General features: G+C 40.4%; 1 protein-coding gene across 4 annotated transcripts in view; it reads right to left on the bottom strand.

Annotated features, from left to right (window-relative positions):
• Positions 1-18605, bottom strand: part of LOC117563170 (nuclear receptor coactivator 2-like) — an 81994-nt gene that overhangs the window by 16664 nt on the left and 46725 nt on the right. For all 4 annotated transcript variants that reach the window (XM_034241350.1, XM_034241351.1, XM_034241353.1 and 1 more), the window contains 9 exons: positions 17683-17786; positions 15734-15911; positions 13009-13185; positions 11949-12050; positions 9653-9793; positions 7528-7675; positions 4999-6079; positions 1117-1351; positions 597-830 (listed from right to left, as the gene is read on the bottom strand). In XM_034241350.1, coding sequence (XP_034097241.1) covers positions 597-830; positions 1117-1351; positions 4999-6079; positions 7528-7675; positions 9653-9793; positions 11949-12050; positions 13009-13185; positions 15734-15911; positions 17683-17786 — 2400 coding nt within the window. The remainder of the gene's footprint in view (positions 1-596; positions 831-1116; positions 1352-4998; positions 6080-7527; positions 7676-9652; positions 9794-11948; positions 12051-13008; positions 13186-15733; positions 15912-17682; positions 17787-18605) is intronic.

Below are 18605 nucleotides of genomic sequence, written 5' to 3'. Positions count from 1 at the left end.
CCTACCTACCTACCTACCTACCTACCTACCTACCTACCTACCTACCTACCTACCTACCTACCTGTCAACCTACCTACCTACCTACCTACCTGTCAACCTATACCCATATCAGAGCTTGTATGTGGAACTATGTTTGTATATTTAAACGTGTTTGCACAACAGCACTTTATGCTTGTCCAGAGGGAGCTGATTAAATTAAATTACAATTCATAAATGGGAAACCCCGATGAGCTTCTGGAGCTTGAGAACAGAGGCTAAACAGAAAGTATTTAGAATAGATATTACTAACACATCTCGAATTGGAGAGAGTTCATGTTGAGAGAAACATTAACAAGCTAAACAACTTCTAACACTGACCAAAGAAATATAATCTAAACTACTTAATGGTCCCAAAATGTTAATTGTATCTGTATAAATATTTGTTTAAAATAGGAAAAATATAATAAAAAAGACGTCAAAAGGGAAAATAATGTTACAAATTAAATGCACTTCAGATTAAAGTAACTTGTTTTTGAGCTTTGACGTAATTTGAATCTCTCCTGCTGCCTTAAGCTCTTTTTAAACACAGATAAAGACTTTTGATTTTCCTGCCTGACCTGGATTGGCCATCGCAGCCTGGTTGGCCATTCCTGCATGATTTCCCATCATAGCTTGCTGCTGCTGCTGTTGTTGTTGTTGTTGTTGTTGTTGTTGTTGTTGTTGTTGCAGTAAGGAGTAGGGGGGGGCGTTTCTGTGCTGGGGGGGGAAGGGTCTGACGGAGCTGTCCAGAGACGAGCTGCGGACCGGAGCGCAGCGGCCCGTCTGAACCGGTCTGACGCCGTTAAATCCGGCTGAGAGGGAGATGGTTTTATTAAATATCTGTTATTATCAGAGTATAAGGAAGTGTCCTTAACTTAGGTAAAAGTGCTATTACCACACTGTCCTATGCTCAGATACAGTACAAGTAAAAGTCCTGCATTGAAAATGTTACTTAGGTAAAATGAAGTATAATCGTCAAAAAAAGTAATACAAATATAAATTAACAAATCAATTAAAATAAGATAAAAATGACATCTGTAGGACCCTGAATTCATCATCACTTCATCTTCATCATCATCATCATCATCATCATCATACCTGCAGGTCCGGGGGACGGGAAGCCTCTGGCCTGGGGGGGGGGGCTGCGGCTGCCCTCCGTCATCAGCAGGATGTCACTGATGATGCTCTGTTTGTCCACAGGGGGAGCAGGAGGTAGAGAGGAAGAGGAGGAGGAGGAAGAGGGAGCTGCTCTCCTGACTGGAGGCTGACCTGGGAACAGCTGCTGCTGCTGGCCGCTCTGCAGATCCTCCAGCAGCTCCTCCAGCTCACTGGCCTGGGATCAGAGGGAAGGACACGGTCAGGAAATGGTATTTGAATATGATATTGATGTTAACAGCAGAATAAGGTTTGGGAGTCACGGCACGGTGGATAAAGAGCGCAACAAAAACCAATGTGAAGAAATCTGATATTCACTTTAAATGAAACCCCCCCTCATTACAGTGAAATGTGACCCACCCAACACACACACGCGCACACACACACACACTGACAGGGATGGTGTCCTGCGGCTGTTTGGCTGATGAATAGAGGAGGAGCTAAAAATAAAACTGCTGGCACTAATGAGGTCATGTGTGATGTACAGTGTGAGACACACACACACACACACACACACACACACACACACACACACACACACACACACACACACACACACACACACACACACACACACACACACACACACACACACACACACACACACACACACACACACACACACACACACACACACACACACACACACACACACACACACACACACACACACACACACACACACACACACACACACACACACACACACACATCAAGGGCATCATTTTAAATGAGGATGTGAAGGACACGCCCCCAAACTTTTAAAAACCAGTGCCGGTAACCTTGAAATGTGGAGCGCACTTCTTGACGTATTTCACAATCATCCAATGACTCTTGGATTGTTCAGCCTGTGCAATAAAATCAAGTTTATAGATTTGACTTTAAATATTAGAACTTTGGGTTTTTACTGCGAGCTCGAGGAAGGTGTAATTCTAAAATGGAGCTACTGTCACGTTTTTAAAACAATTTCTCCTGGGGTAAATACAGTATTTGATTCTTATAAGCAGGCTCAGGTAGGGCTGCTCAATGAATCGTATTTTAAATCGCAATTACGATTTTTGCTTGCAACGATTATGAAAACAACATAATCGGAAAAAAAAAATTATAATAATTTTTTTTTTTTTTAAATCGTTTATTAAAAAAAAATATAGGCTATATAGGCTATTATAATTTTTTTTTTTTAAACATTATTTTTTTTAATTGGTTTTTCAATTGAATTGTACTTAAAGTTGAGGATAATCAACTGTTAAAAACATACTACACATTTTTTCAATAAATGGATGTTTTCAAAGTAAATGGATAATCGTTTTTAATAATCGTGATATCAATTATTGACCCAAATAATCGAGATTATGATTGTTGCCATACATCAGGTATCAGCTGTGACTTTCCCAGAAAGAAAACCCTATCATTTGGTTTTCAAGCAGACATTTGGGATGCAATGGGGGACACACGTTTGCAAGTATTGTTGTAGTTCTCCAAAGCTGCCACTAGAGGTCAGTAAACATCGAAAACATACTGCTGGTTCCTCTCAAATGGTTTGGATGTAAACATTTTGAATATGGCAGGACATTTCATTTAGTCAATGTCTCATTGTATATAGTCCGACTCCTACTATACAAACACATGCATTTTCAATAAAGCCCTTACCAAGATCTTTTTGCATAAACAGACGTTGGACTCACTCCTCGGGGCTGAGTGAGTCCAATGAGTTTTACTTATTGGTTTAAATGCATGAGTTTGAGACACAGTGGGCTTATTCCTGCATAAGTGAGAATTGTGGAGTTTTAACAATTGCTTTGATGTAGTGTTGTTTTTGCTTCCCCGGTTTACTTCAATTCATCAAGACTTTTCTCCGTGAAGGGCTTCAACAAAACAAAACGAGTTCAACGTAACACAGGGTGAGTAATTGATGGACAAAGTATTTCCCTTTAACCTGAGATGAAAGAGTTCCTGGCTGCTTGAGGACTCATAAAAAAGCGTCACTTGATTCTACAAACTAGAAACTGCAGGATCAGAGTCTCTGAACGCAGCCTCCGGAGGAACAGCTGTTGAAAGAACGTCCTCTAAAGGAAGTCAGACCTTCCTCCTTCAGCCTCTTCCTGAAACTACAACTCTGTCTGTGCACCTGCAGCTTCAATAGCAACACTTTCAACGCTAAGGAGAGCTACTCTGAGACATATGCAAATCAGCATTAAGGGTATTAATACTAAAACAGCACTGTATATATTGTTCAACTGTACATGCTATATATTGTAGTACAATGTAAACGTTTTGATTCTAACTTCTTATGTTTAAATAAAATCTTTATTGTATTTATTTGTTATCATTTTAATGCACATTTTTGCTTTAACTTCACCTTATATATAATTAATTTAAAAAACCATATATTGGATAATTTAATTCTAATGTTTACATGAATATCTTTGATTATTTTTTTATTTTGGTATTGCAATTTAACTTCTTGCATTTATATAAATATATTTATTTTTATTTTAGAGCATGTTTTCAATGTCGTCCTTTCATTCCATCCCAAATGTCCACAAGGTGAAGACAAATAATTTGACTACTAAATCACAAACACTCCAACAGATCTGCACTGACATCCCTCGTCCATCATCTTATGTCTCTATTACATGTAGCCACACACACACACACACACACACACACACACACACACACACACACACACACACACACACACACACACACACACACACACACACACCACACACACACACACACCACACACACAACACCACACACACACACACACACACACACACACCACACACACACACACACACACACACACACACACACACACACACACACACACACACCACACACACACACCACACACACACACACACACACACACACACACACACACACACACACACACACACACACACACACACACACACACACACACACACACACACACACACACAGCCAGAACATCTTGAGTTTCAGGGACTAACTGACTACTGACAGCGAGCCATCAGCTGCCTGCAGGAAGTCAACACGTCGTACACACACACACACACACACACACACACTCACAAACTTCTCACTCCAACGTGTTTACAGGAGCTGTTAAACACACTATGTCAGCTTCTTAAGTGGAAATATTCATGATGTTTCTCATAAAAGACAGAACGGTTAATATGTAAGAGAGGAATGACTCCTCCTCCATGTGTTCATGTTATACTGATAAAGATATTGCGTTTTCAATTGTACCATAAATTAGGGATGGAACAATTACTAATACATTTACTGTCAACTATTTCTAATCAATTCCTTGTTTTATAAACTATTTTTAATATAATGCACTTTATTAATTTTTATTTTTCATGCAAACGTTGAGTTTCAGTCGGTCAGATGTCCTGCTTTTATAGCTTTTGTTGTTATTTTGTATATAAAATAGGACATTAAAAGACATCGGATTAATTGACGGACTATTTATTGGGAGATTAACCACTAATTGAAAAAATAATAATAATTGAAAACCAACAAATGAAATGTTTTATTATAATTGACTAAAATAATATTCGCAACTGCTGCCGATTGTTTCTCCCCATTTACCCATAGATTAATAAAGAAAATAGTTGCCAAATTAACCGATACTAGAAATAATTATCATTTGTGAGAGAAGTAACACATTCACCTGAGACACTAAAACGAAAATGTACGAAACGAAAATCTATTTTTCCGTTAAAATGAACTTAAATTGTAATCAAAATTGCTGGCAAATCATTATCCATCAATCCACCCACAGATTATTCGTTACTAATCATGAACCTCACTGTCATCATCCCTCACCTGGTCGGCCATGTTGAACCCCACTTCCTGTTTCTCTATCTTCACGTTGGCCAGCTGCGGTTCCTCGCCTGGTTCCATCTTGATGGTTTTATCCAGGATCCCGTTGTCGTCCCTGTCCAACAGGTAGCGCAGCAACGCATTGTCCTTCTTTTTGGGGCTCCCAGGTTCCTGTTTGATGTCCCCCAGGGCGGCCATATTGTCCCCAGAGGTTGCTTCCCCACCCAGTGGGTCTTTTCCCGTCGCCTCCGCCGTCAATTTGGCCAACTCCACGGGCGAAGTGCTGTTCTGGAGGAGTCTATGGAGGATTTTGTGTTTCTCTTTCAGCGAGGTGGAGTGGTTGTTATTCCCGGATCCACCCAAACCTCCCATTTGGTCCTTTTGGTCGTCGCCTGAAGGGGGAGAAAAGCAAGGATCTGGGGGCTCTGATTTGGTGGTGAGGAGTTGAAGAAGCTTAGTGTGGCCTTTTGTGTTCATCGGGCGATTTCCCTCCCCTAAACTCCCGTTATTTTCGGAGCAATCGGGGTCACTATCCTTCTCCTCCTCCTGATTCGGGGACAACAACAACTCCTGCTGCTGCTCCCCAAAAGTTCCCAATAAATCCGCCTCCAAGCTTTGATTATTCTTGCTGTTTTGAGTGTTTTGAGGGCTCCGGATGCCAATCGACTTCCTGTCAGGTGACCTGTCTGTACACTGCCCCTCGGTGAGTCCTTGGGAAACCCTGTGCCCCTGACTGACTGCCTGCAGTGCACTGAGGGAATTGAACCCTTGGCTGTTTCCCGTGCTGCTGCAAACAGACGCTGGAGAATGGAGTCCAGCTGCAGGAGAGAAAGACCCAGAGGGGTTTAGGAGATGACGAGGGGACAAAATGGCGGAGGAGACGTTGGGGCTTCCCTGGGGTGAAGGGCTGCCCAGTTTCACTGTTTTAGGGCTGCTTCCCCGCCCCGAAACGACCCCTAAACCACGAACTGGGGTGTTGCTGGTGACGCTGGCATCAGGGGAAGGGGAGGGGCCGCTCACACTGGTGGGGGTCATTGGTTTGGATATACCCTGCCCTCCTGGTATCTCCACAGTCATGTTCTCTCTGGAAGTCAAAAGAAAGAAGAATCAGAATAGGTGAATTACATAAATACAAATACAGCACAAGTGGTGAGTTAAAGAGGACATATTATGATCATTTTCAGGTTCATATTTGTATGTAGTGTCTCTACTTTAAAGAGTCCTCTCCTGCTGATGTTCAGGTGTATATCAGTATGTAGTGACTCTACTTTAAAGAGTCCTCTCCTGCTGATGTTCAGGTGTATATCAGTATGTAGTGTCTCTACTTTAAAGAGTCCTCTCCTGCTGATGTCCAGGTCTATATCAGTATGTAGTGTCTCTACTTTAAAGAGTCCTCTCCTGCTGATGTTCAGGTGTATATCAGTATGTAGTGTCTCTACTTTAAAGAGTCCTCTCCTGCTGATGGAGGTGTTTCAGGAAGGGGTCGACAAGATCTAATGACTTAAAGTACATCATAAAAATATGATTTTGTTTGCAGGATGTCTTCGAGTGTTTTTGTTCGATGTTGATTTGGACAGAGATCAATCTGTATTAAGAACAAAGAGCCTCTTATTCAGAAACGCCACAATACAGCATGTATTGCACAAAACTGACAGGAGCACCAGCAGCCAGTACAGTGTTCCTCCAGTAGGACCGTTCACAGAGTTGGACGGCGGTCAGGAAACAAAGCCAGGACTGTTACCCGGAGCTTTCGAGGATCAATGGCCAGAACTTGGCCTTTTTACTTCCACAAGTTCCACATTGGAAATTATGGCCGCGGCGCTCGGCACAATGAGAGCTTTGTGTGTTTGGTGTGGGGCTCGAGTTGATTCCTGTTTAAAGCTATCACACTGTTACAGGTTTAGCCTCGTTACTACTCCGATTCCTCAGTTGTGCACACTGTTTCAGAACCTGAGGTTTTAGACTTATCTAACTTCTACTTTAACTGGTTTTTCAAAGTTAACAGGTTTTTGTAAAAGTTGTTGGTCCTTTGTCTATTTAAATGTCCCTTTTCAGGGTTTATTAGGATGATTTAAAACAATTGACCACAGAGTCTAAGTAATATTTCTACTGTCAACGAGAAAATGCACTTACTATATTCTGTACCACTCAAAAAGACAGAGTACTAAACTAAAAGTGTATCAAGAAAGTTTAATAGGTTTAGGATAACTTTCTTGTTAAAGTAGTTAAACCTCGTGTCTGATAATGGAGGCTCTCAAAATATGTTTTTCTTTCTTAAAACCCTAAAAATGAAACACTGGGAAACAATTACACCTAAAAGTAGTAAAGAAAAAAAGCTTGCAGGTGTCAAAAAACAATGGAAAACTTTGGTGTAACATTTTAAAGATGGAATCTCAGACAAGGCATAAATGTCCTTCGGTTGCCTCTCTTGAGGGAAATAGCTCACATGTGGGGTCTCCTAAAGACTAACCATAACAATCAGGAAGACAGAAACATGGCAGTAGATGCAGAGGAAGAGAAAGAGTGTCGTACCTCTGCAGGATGTGCAGCGACATGTAGAGCTGAGGCTCGTTGGTGGCCTGCGATCGGACCAGTTTGCTCTTAGTGTGAGCCGAGACGATGGTGCCGTCAGCGAGAGAGAATCTGTACAGAGGGCTGAGAGCGTGGCCGATCCTCAGCACTGCAGAGAGACAGAAGAATACACTTTAATATCAACATCCTAACACTGACAGACACTGAGCGAGACACAAAATGATGACTTGATTCCACCGGAAGAGATAAAGAAACTAAGATGTGCACTGGATTAAAGTGGTGTAACAGAATGTCTGTGTAACTATATTTATGATAAACTGATGATAAATACAATATAGTTAAAAAAACGTGTGCATTATCAAATCGACTTAAATCACCAGTGGTACCACGGTCTATATCAATAAGTGTGCTTAAGACATTTTCTGAAACACACATTTTTCCTGCACATATTTGTACACAAAATGTGGTATTATGTCAGAAGAAATCGCTTAAAAATGTACTTAATACACGGAAAACTAGATATAAGGTGGGTTTTGATCGTCCTTAAATGTATTCCTCAAATCATTTCAGAATAATAATAATGCATTTAATTTATATAGCGCTTTTAGAAATACACAAAGACACTTTACAAAAGTCACACTTAAAGAAAGTCCCAAAAAAAACCCGGATAATTTAAAATTCAACGACCCCTCAACATGTCCACATTGAACCTAGGGTTGCGTCCGAATAGTCCGTTTAGTTTAGGAACCTTCCTAACGGAGTGAAATGACCCGGAAGTCCCTCAGTGGCAGCCATGATAAGTGCCGTTTGAATTCTCTCGATGAAAGGAAAGGAGGTTTCAAACTTCCTTTATAACCTCCTTTAGCTTAGGAACCACTGGACCTCCCTCACCGAGAGGAGAGGAGAAAATGCTGCCCCACAATGCATTGCAGCCGCAGCATTTGCAGTCACTCAACAGTCGGCCGTTCACGGAAACAAACGATAATGGGAGAAATGATATCATGAAAGTTACGGTGCTTATTGAGCATTTTAAAACGTATGTGGTAAGTTGCCAAAGTGCTTTGTTTTGAACGTTCATCAGTATTATAATCAAAAAGAGAAATATGAACGTTAGTTTTTACTGAAATGATCAAATAAAGTCAACATCTCACTGAGCTGTGTGGGGTTTGTTAAACTTTTAAAAGATGTTTGAATGGTGATATACACAGTGATAGATGTTAAGGACTAACGTTTATAATAAATACATTTGTATTGATGTTAAGATCTTTTCATAACTCCTACGTATTGGGATCATTTGTTTTAATGTGGACCGGAGGGAGAGGGTGACGAGCATAAGTTTCACTTTCCTTTTTTATTTCAATTCCAACTTTGGTCATGAAGAATATGTTTCTCTGTTGTCCCCGTTCATAAAGCATAAAGCAACAGCATCAGAGCACGGTGCAGAGTCTCTAGATGAGTTTACAGTAGTCCCTCGTTCTTATTAAACATCCATGTTGTAGTCCGCTGTATAGAAAACTGTAGTTTCCATGGTTACCCCACAGCAGCAGACGCACACAATGACGTCCACTGGCGCATCATAAAGACGTCGGATAGTGAAAGTGCAGTCGGATTCTCTAAAGTACTGCCGTCTCTTCTCCTAAATCCTTTTGAATTCTCCTATCCACTATCCCTTAACCCCGTGACGTTTCACTCAGAGATCAAGGAATAAACGATAGGGATAGACGATAGGAGCTGATTTTTGGACTATTCGACTGCAACCTAGGAACAATTCATCAAGACTTGCAAAACTCAAAAAGATACTTTAAGACTGAAAAATATCATGCAAACCAAAAGAAAAGAAAATGAAAAAAGGATTATAGCTAGCAAGCTAAGGCTGCAAACGCCTCCTTTAGTTACAGAGTTACAGTCTGCAGATATAAGGTAGATTGTCCGACAATTTATTCCTCAATTAAGTTCTAGATCAATGAACGCTCAACATGTCCGAATTGAACCTAGGAAGAATTCATCAAGACTTGCAAAAACTCAAAAAGAACTATAAGAAAACAACCAATAAATCAAGTCAATATGAAGAAAGTCATAGCATGAATTGAAGACACTTTGAGTGCCACTTCCAGTTTTTCCTCACCCTCCTGCTGGTGTTTCTTAGCGAAGGACATCTCCCCGTCGTTCTGCAGGTGAAATCTCTGAATGCATCGCCGCACCAAATCCTCCCAGCCCGGCTTCATGGAGGCCCGCAGCAGACTGGTGTCCAGAGACGTGATCTTACCTGGGGAGGAAGATGTTAACAGGTTACTGCCATGTTTAGATGGTTGTTAGAGCAGGAAGGTCATTTCTTAAGCCCCTGTCACACTGTCCCGAAGTTGACACCCGATGGACACATGAATATGGAATTGTGAATTTCGCACGAAGATGGCCCCGAACCACACACGAAGGCAACATTTACATTACATTTAAGACATACAACTGCAATGAAAGTACCAAAAACAATTGTGTTACAGTACTATGATACTGTACTGATATCTTCAGACTTTGTTCTTTACTTTATCCGTCGTTATATGTAGAAAATATTAAGTTTTCTCCGTAATGTTGTTTCCATAGCAACAACAACTTCCTGTCAACTCGCCTTCAAAATAATATATTATATCCTTTTTAGTTTCACAGAACACAAATTGGGTTATTTACATAATATGTTTACATGATTTTGTTGTGCAATAAAACAACACGATAAAGGAAATGTTCAAATTCGGCTGTGATCGTAGCAACATCGGGCCATTCGTGAGGGCATCTTAAGCCTTCGTATGATCGCCGGCGGAGTTTCTCAGGCTCCGGCAGCAACTTCGTGAGCGGTGGCAAAATCTTTGGCATGCCAAAAAATAGCCGAAGGACCTTGCGAAGGTTCATTTTCGTGTTGAATTCGTGTGTCAATGTTGCCCTTCGTAAGGCCATCGTGAGGGCATCTTGTTATCATCGGTGCCATCGGGCATTCGCGCCGATCAGAGTGAGGGCGAATGCACCGATGATAACACGAAGATGACAAGATGCCCTCACGAGTGCCTTACGAAGTTGCCGCTCACGAAGTTGCTGCCGGAGCCTGAGAAACTCCACCGGCGATCATACGAAGGCTTAAGATGCCCTCACGAATGGCCCGATGTTGCTACGATCACAGCCGAATTTGAACATTTCCTTTATCGTGTGTCCATCGGGTGTCAATTTCGGGACAGTGTGACAGGGCCTTTAACAACTGACCAAAAGATTCAGATCTCAATTCTCTCAATTCCAGCACCCAACACTTTTTACGCTGCTATGGACAATCTTGCACTAATGTACATTCCCAAAGATATTGAAGTGACTGTTGTGTTTGTATCTTATTGTGTGCATGTGTATAAATGTGTCTGTTGATTGTGTAGGATCTATCTATCTATCTATCTATCTATCTATCTATCTATCTATCTATCTATCTATCTATCTATCTATCTATCTATCTATCACTCACTCACTCACTCACTCACTCACTCACTCACTCACTCACTCACTCACTCACTCACTCACTCACTCACTCACTCACTCACTCACTCACTCACTCACTCACTCACTCAGGATCAAGACAAGATTATATATTTGCACTTTACACCATACTGATTTTGTATACGCCGTCTTAAAGGAATACTACATTCAGGCGTTTGGTTGCTTTTATTCTATTTTATTGTATGTTTTTATTGTGTTTTTCACAATGTATTGTGTTTTTAGCACGTCTTCATTCGTAGGATGTTTTAATGCTTTGTGACTATGTCTGTGAAAAGCGCTTTAAATACATTTAACTTACTTACAGTATAACCAAATTACGATTGAAAACTTTTCTCACGCCTGAACCCTTTACTGAAGACTGAGAATGTGTTTGAGACGTTTTGAGCTGGATCCCAGAAATGAGACGTGGAACTTTGTAAATGGATTGAGTTAAACGCAGCCCGATGATAAAAGATGTGTAACAGATGACCGCCATGTCGTGGAGCAGTAGGGTAATTGCTTCACCTGTGGACCTTAGTTCACAACCTGAAGTGCAAACATCCACTCTGCAGAAGAAGCCTCTGAACCTTTTGTTCCTGACCTACAAATAAAAAACTGGTTATAAAAGTTTTTTTCAATCAACGTACATTTTAATTTGGACTATGCTGATTGATCATACTTCATATTAAAGGACTACTAACATATCTGTGGAAGTGTGACACTGTGTTTGCAGCGGTGTTTGATATTGTAAGATGTTTATTTAGAGAAGTAGTGAGTACTGGATTCTGGAATAAGACCTAGATTATTTTGTACGAGCTGTGTGAGAGTTTGTAAATGGATGTTTTGTCAACCCCATTTAATTCAATTAATCAAGACCCTAACCTAAAACTGTGTTATTAAAAAAGGTCCCTTTGTACCTTGGAGGTCTTGTCTCGTGGTGAAGCTCTCGTACGTGGGCATCACAGGTCTCTCTTTGACGGGGACTCTTCTCGCCACACAGATCAGACAAGACTGGAAATCTGTGTGTTTGGAAAAATATTGGTTTAAATAATCCTTAACTTACACTTACACCTTGAGTAATGGAATATAACATGTATACAGTAGAAGAACATAGGCAGAGTGAGACCCTTAAAACAACATTATTATTTAAATGGTAACTCGAGTTAAAACCTTACAAAGGTCACGCTTTAAGGGTACTTCTAACCAATTTGACTTTGAAGGCCAATCTACACAATAAGTATTAATGAAGAGACTCAAGTTAATGCCTTGCATCAAGCATACATATGCCTTATACTGAATTTATGACATTCTAATCCTCATTTTCAACCACGAAATACACAAACAATATATATATAGACATTTTATTCATTGGGATAAACCCCTTGAGATGCACCATCTCGTTTTCAAGGGGGTCCCGAAAATAAAAATACTTTAGCATTGAAATCTAACTCATAAAGTCGGCCTCAGAATGAGTTTTAAAATCAGCCTCCACCCTAATCTCAAGCAACACCCCCAAAATCTGGTTGTCAGACGTCTCAAATTAGAATGCTAGACAGATTATTTTCCCAAGTGTGTGTGTGTGTGTGTGTGATAAGATAAGATGGGAAGATGACAAAGTGACACACACTAATTAGTGTCTCTCAGTAGATGAGATGGTGGTGGAAAGAGGACAGGACACCAGAGACTGTGAAGAGGGGGGATGGAGAAAGTGATGAGAAAATGACAAAGTGAAGACAAGGGTGGTAAGATAGAAACAAAAGGAGTTCAAACTGTAGAGAATGAGAAAATACAAGCGAGAAAGGAAATGTAGAAGTTGATACAAATAAAATAGTGCATGTAAATGGTCTGCAATGGCTAAAATTCCCAAAGTCCCGTCCAATGGGAGATCACCTAAGGTCATCCTAACCCTAACCTTGACTAAGAAATAAATCAAAACGGAAAGAGGTTCAATACACAACATGACATATGAGATATTACCTTCCCCCTCTTCTTTGATAGACTTGGGTTCGGAGACGGCGAAACACTGCATGGTTTCGTATTTCTGCTGCGGCGCCTCCTGCTGGTCGGCTTCAGCGTCAGCGTGAGGGTTGACCAACATACGGCAGTTAAACGTGTGGCTGTTCCTGTTCGAAGAGTCACTGCTGCGGCTGTTCACTGCGAGATGAAGAGAGGAAACAACACAGAAAGGTGGTCAACATAAAGCACATCACCAAGCACCAGAGGGCAAAAGTACACACATCCTTTACTCAAGTAGAAGTGCAGATACTTGTGTTTAAAAATACTTGGGTATATTTGGGTTCAACATGTAAGAAGTAGAAAGTACAAGTATTTGAGTTCAACATGTAAGAAGTAGAAAGTACAGGTATTTGAGTTCAACATGTAAGAAGTAGAAAGTACAGGTATTTGTGTTCAACATGTAAGAAGTAGAAAGTACAGGTATTTGTGTTCAACATGTAAGAAGTAGAAAGTACAGGTATTTGAGTTCAACGTGTAAGAAGTAGAAAGTACAGGTATTTGTGTTCAACGTGTAAGAAGTAGAAAGTACAGGTATTTGAGTTCAACATGTAAGAAGTAGAAAGTACAGGTATTTGTGTTCAACATGTAAGAAGTAGAAAGTACAGGTATTTGTGTTCAACATGTAAGAAGTAGAAAGTACAGGTATTTGGGTTCAACATGTAAGAAGTAGAAAGTACAGGTATTTGAGTTCAACATGTAAGAAGTAGAAAGTACAGGTATTTGAGTTCAACATGTGAGAAGTAGAAAGTACAGGTATTTGTGTTCAACATGTGAGAAGTAGAAAGTACAGGTATTTGTGTTCAACATGTGAGAAGTAGAAAGTACAGGTATTTGTGTTCAAAATGTAAGAAGTAGAAAGTACAGGTATTTGTGTTCAACATGTAAGAAGTAGAAAGTACAGGTATTTGAGTTCAACATGTAAGAAGTAGAAAGTACAGGTATTTGAGTTCAACATGTAAGAAGTAGAAAGTACAGGTATTTGAGTTCAACATGTAAGAAGTAGAAAGTACAGGTATTTGAGTTCAACATGTAAGAAGTAGAAAGTACAGGTATTTGAGTTCAACATGTAAGAAGTAGAAAGTACAGGTATTTGAGTTCAACATGTAAGAAGTAGAAAGTACAGATATTTGTGTTCAACATATAAGAAGTAGAAAGTACAGGTATTTGAGTTCAACATGTAAGAAGTAGAAAGTACAGGTATTTGAGTTCAACATGTAAGAAGTAGAAAGTACAGGTATTTGAGTTCAACATGTAAGAAGTAGAAAGTACAGGTATTTGTGTTCAACATGTAAGAAGTAGAAAGTACAGGTATTTGTGTTCAACGTGTGAGAAGTAGAAAGTACAGGTATTTGAGTTCAACATGTAAGAAGTAGAAAGTACAGGTATTTGTGTTCAACATGTAAGAAGTAGAAAGTACAGGTATTTGAGTTCAACATGTAAGAAGTAGAAAGTACAGGTATTTGAGTTCAACATGTAAGAAGTAGAAAGTACAGGTGTTTGTGTTCAACGTGTAAGAAGTAGAAAGTACAGGTATTTGAGTTCAACATGTGAGAAGTAGAAAGTACAGGTATTTGAGTTCAACATGTGAGAAGTAGAAAGTACAGGTATTTGTGTTCAACATGTAAGAAGTAGAAAGTACAGGTATTTGTGTTCAACATGTGAGAAGTAGAAAGTACAGGTATTTGTGTTCAACATGTAAGAAGTAGAAAGTACAGGTATTTGGGTTCAACATGTAAGAAGTAGAAAGTACAGGTATTTGAGTTCAACATGTAAGAAGTAGAAAGTACAGGTATTTGAGTTCAACATGTAAGAAGTAGAAAGTACAGGTATTTGAGTTCAACATGTGAGAAGTAGAAAGTACAGGTATTTGAGTTCAACATGTGAGAAGTAGAAAGTACAGGTATTTGAGTTCAACATGTAAGAAGTAGAAAGTACAGGTATTTGAGTTCAACATGTAAGAAGTAGAAGTAAAAATAAGTAGTGGAGTAAAGTACTGATACCAGAAAAATGCACTTAAGGACAGTAACGAAGTCTTTGTACTCCACTACTTCCAACCACTATCCTATAGAACATCCGAGGTAAGATTTAACACATGCTAACAACAAATAGTTTTAATGTGGAGCTAATTCAACCCAAAAGCTGCACACATTGTCAACAGGATTCAGCTATTAGCCAAACCTTTGTCAATAAGGTCTGTTAAATATTAGTGCCAACATGCAACACCAAACTATTGCAATACACCAAAATAAACCGTATCTGTAATGAGTTTCAATGTGGAGCTAATCCAGCCCAAAAGCTGCACATATTGTCAACAGGATTGAACTATTAGCTAAAGCTTTATCAATAAGATATGTCAAGAAATGTTGTTACGGACACGGTAGAAAATGGATTTATTTATGAAGCCATTTGCTTCGCGATTTGTATTGTTTAAATGTGTTTTTTCTCTGATATAGTATACATGTGTTTAGTTACCTGCAGCTACATATCTGTGTTGAGTGATCTTTAACCTACATGTATCCCATGTCTCCAGACCTCTATGAGTTTGTACAGACAGAGGAACAGTCTGTTTCAACATACCTGTATTCAGGTGTATTGAGGAGACTAACCTCAGGCTGAAACTCCACATTGGTTCAAACACCTCACAGTATCTCCTCCATCAGACCAGTACACTTCCTGCGGTTCTTACCCAGGCTGGTGGGCAGGAGGTTCTTGACGAACTCTGCGTGGTCTCCGACGTGCAGCACGCTGTAGACGCTGGTGTTCATCAGCTCCTCCTGCTGGCAGCGCAGATACTGGCTCACGTTCTCCGACACAAACACGATGTTTCCCTCCATGTTGACCACGAAGAAGAAGCCGTCCAGAGCCTGGAGGAGTGAGGAAGAGGAGACAAAAGATGAGATTAAGAGAGGGGAGGAGGAGGAAGAGAGGGGAGGAGAAACGAGGACAAAGGAAGAGAAATGGGAAAGATTAAGAAAAAGTAAACGAATAAGACCAATAGGTGGGATAGAAGGGGGGAAACAGAGCTGAGTTCAATCTTAACTCTCCACTCAAATCAAATGGCAGTAAATATGACATTTTAGATTTGACTCCTACCAAGTTTAACCTCTTTTTTTAAATATATATTTAACATATATCCAGATCTGTATATACTGTATGTAAACACTTAACATTTAATTAAATGTTTTTATAACCCGAGGCATTAAAGCAAGTCTACAGTATCTAGTTCTGTGTGTGTGTGTGTGTGTGTTTTTCCATTCTTTCATTCCTGTCAACTCAGCGTTTTCCCACTATATGAACAGAGTGTGATTTGTCCTTTAGCCGCATGTCTGCACACGGTGCTGCTGAACGGCTGCTCATCACTTCACATCTCACTCTGTGGGGAACGGACAGAGAGATATTTATCTCTGAGCCGACACCTCAGCCAATGCTGCGACTGGTGGGAGCTAAATATAGTGTGTGTGTGTGTGTGTGTGTGTGTGTGTGTGTGCATGCATGTGTGTGTCTTTGGTCAAGCTCCACCTCTCCCTTTTCTAATCTGGCTTTTCAGAGGTATTTTTACCTCATTGGTGCCATGTTATACGTCACCACACACACACACACACACACACACACACACACACACACACACACACACACACACACACACACACACACACACACACACACACACACACACACACACACACACACACACACACACACACACACACACACACACACACACACACACACACACACACACACACACACACACACACACACACACACACACACACACACACACACACACACACACACACACACACACACACACACACACACACACACACACACACACACACACACACACACACACACACACACACACACACACACACACACACACACACACACACACACACACACACACACACACACACACACACACACACAGAGAGATGACGGCATTTCTGCTGGCCAGAGGAACTCTTATCTCTCTGCGTCACTGTACAATGCAACGCCATTTAAAGTAAGAGAGACAGTCAGACAGCTCTTTATCTCTCCGCATTAACTTCACCTCAGTTTGCTTTCAAAAGGAAACCTATCTCCCAAAAATAAACAAATACTTATACATTTAAGATGACAACCAGTTACAAAGTCAAAGACGTTCATTTTAAAGTCATGAATGAGGTTTACTTCTGCAATTAGAATTAAGATTTAAATATATGCACTTTTTATGCAACATATTTTTATTTGACAAATGTTCTCAAAATGAATCTCGTATTTATTGGTTTTCTTAATGACATAAAACTATACAAAAACCAAACAATTTGTATGTTTTTTTAACTTTATTTATTGTTCTATGTATTTTCTGTTCAGATATATATCAGTATATGAAGATTGATGTGAAGTGCCTTTTTCTGAATGTCCAATAAAGATTGGAAAAACCTGCAGGTGTAGTTTTTTTTACTTCATTTTGAATCTAAATGTTTTTATTTCTACTTAATTGGTCTCTTACAGGAGGGTATGTGAGTAGAAACTTGTCTTGGTGTCACTGTTTTGTGTCTCTATCGCTTTGACCTTTAAACTATGTTCCCTAAGAGCATGATAACAGAGAGAGACAGGGGGGGTTTGGTAATGTTTGTGTGAGCCTACCTCCAGCATCATGGGCCCGAGAGCGTCTTTATCGATGACCCCTGGTCCTGTGGAGGAGACGTCCGCCTGCTGCACCTCCTCAGCATCCTCCACCGGAGCTTTCTCTGTGGGAGACAACGAGAAACATGGGTAAATAACAGATACAGAGAGAGGTCTCAGGAAAATAGAAATAAACGTCTTTGTATGAAGAGATATAAGATAGAAAGTAAAATGACATTCATCAAATCCACCACATTTTGTTTGTAGTTTAATAAATGCATGCACTGTGATAAATAGAGTGGTGCAATAATGACGTGTTTTTTGTATCGCATTGCAAGGGTTCCCTTAGCTAAGCTAAAGGTGGCGAATGTTGGGCTATAATGGAACTAGCACGGTCACATGACTTCACGTCACCACCGCTAAGCTAAAGGTGGCTAATGTTGGGCTATAAAGGAACTACAGCACGGTCACATGACTTCACGTCACCACCGCTAAGCTAAAGGAGGCTAATGTTGGGCTATAAAGGAACTACAGCACGGTCACATGACTTCACGTTACCACCGCTAAGCTAAAGGCGGCTAATGTTGCGCTATAAAGGAACTCCTGCACGGTCACATGACTTCAGGTCACCACCGCTAAGCTAAAGGCGGCTAATGTTGCGCTATAAAGGAACCACAGCACGGTCACATGACTTCACGTCACCACCGCTAAGCTAAAGGCGGCTAATGTTGAGCTATAAAGGACCTACAGCACGGTCACATGACTTCACGTCACCTACTGCTACCATCTAATTGGAGATACAGGGTCCCACGATTCAATAAAGTCAGACTGAAGCACTCCGTTGTGCATCAGTCAATCCTCACAGTAAATACAGAGCTAAATCCCAGATCAAATGCACGCTGAAGGCTCTTTGAGCAGCTTTTATCTCACTGATTGTGCTGTTA

This window comes from Gymnodraco acuticeps, unplaced genomic scaffold (assembly GCF_902827175.1).
Source record: "Gymnodraco acuticeps unplaced genomic scaffold, fGymAcu1.1, whole genome shotgun sequence".
Classification (NCBI taxonomy): domain Eukaryota; kingdom Metazoa; phylum Chordata; class Actinopteri; order Perciformes; family Bathydraconidae; genus Gymnodraco; species Gymnodraco acuticeps.
The sequence above is the reverse complement of the archived record's forward strand: the minus strand, read 5'-3'. Positions and strand labels throughout refer to the sequence as shown.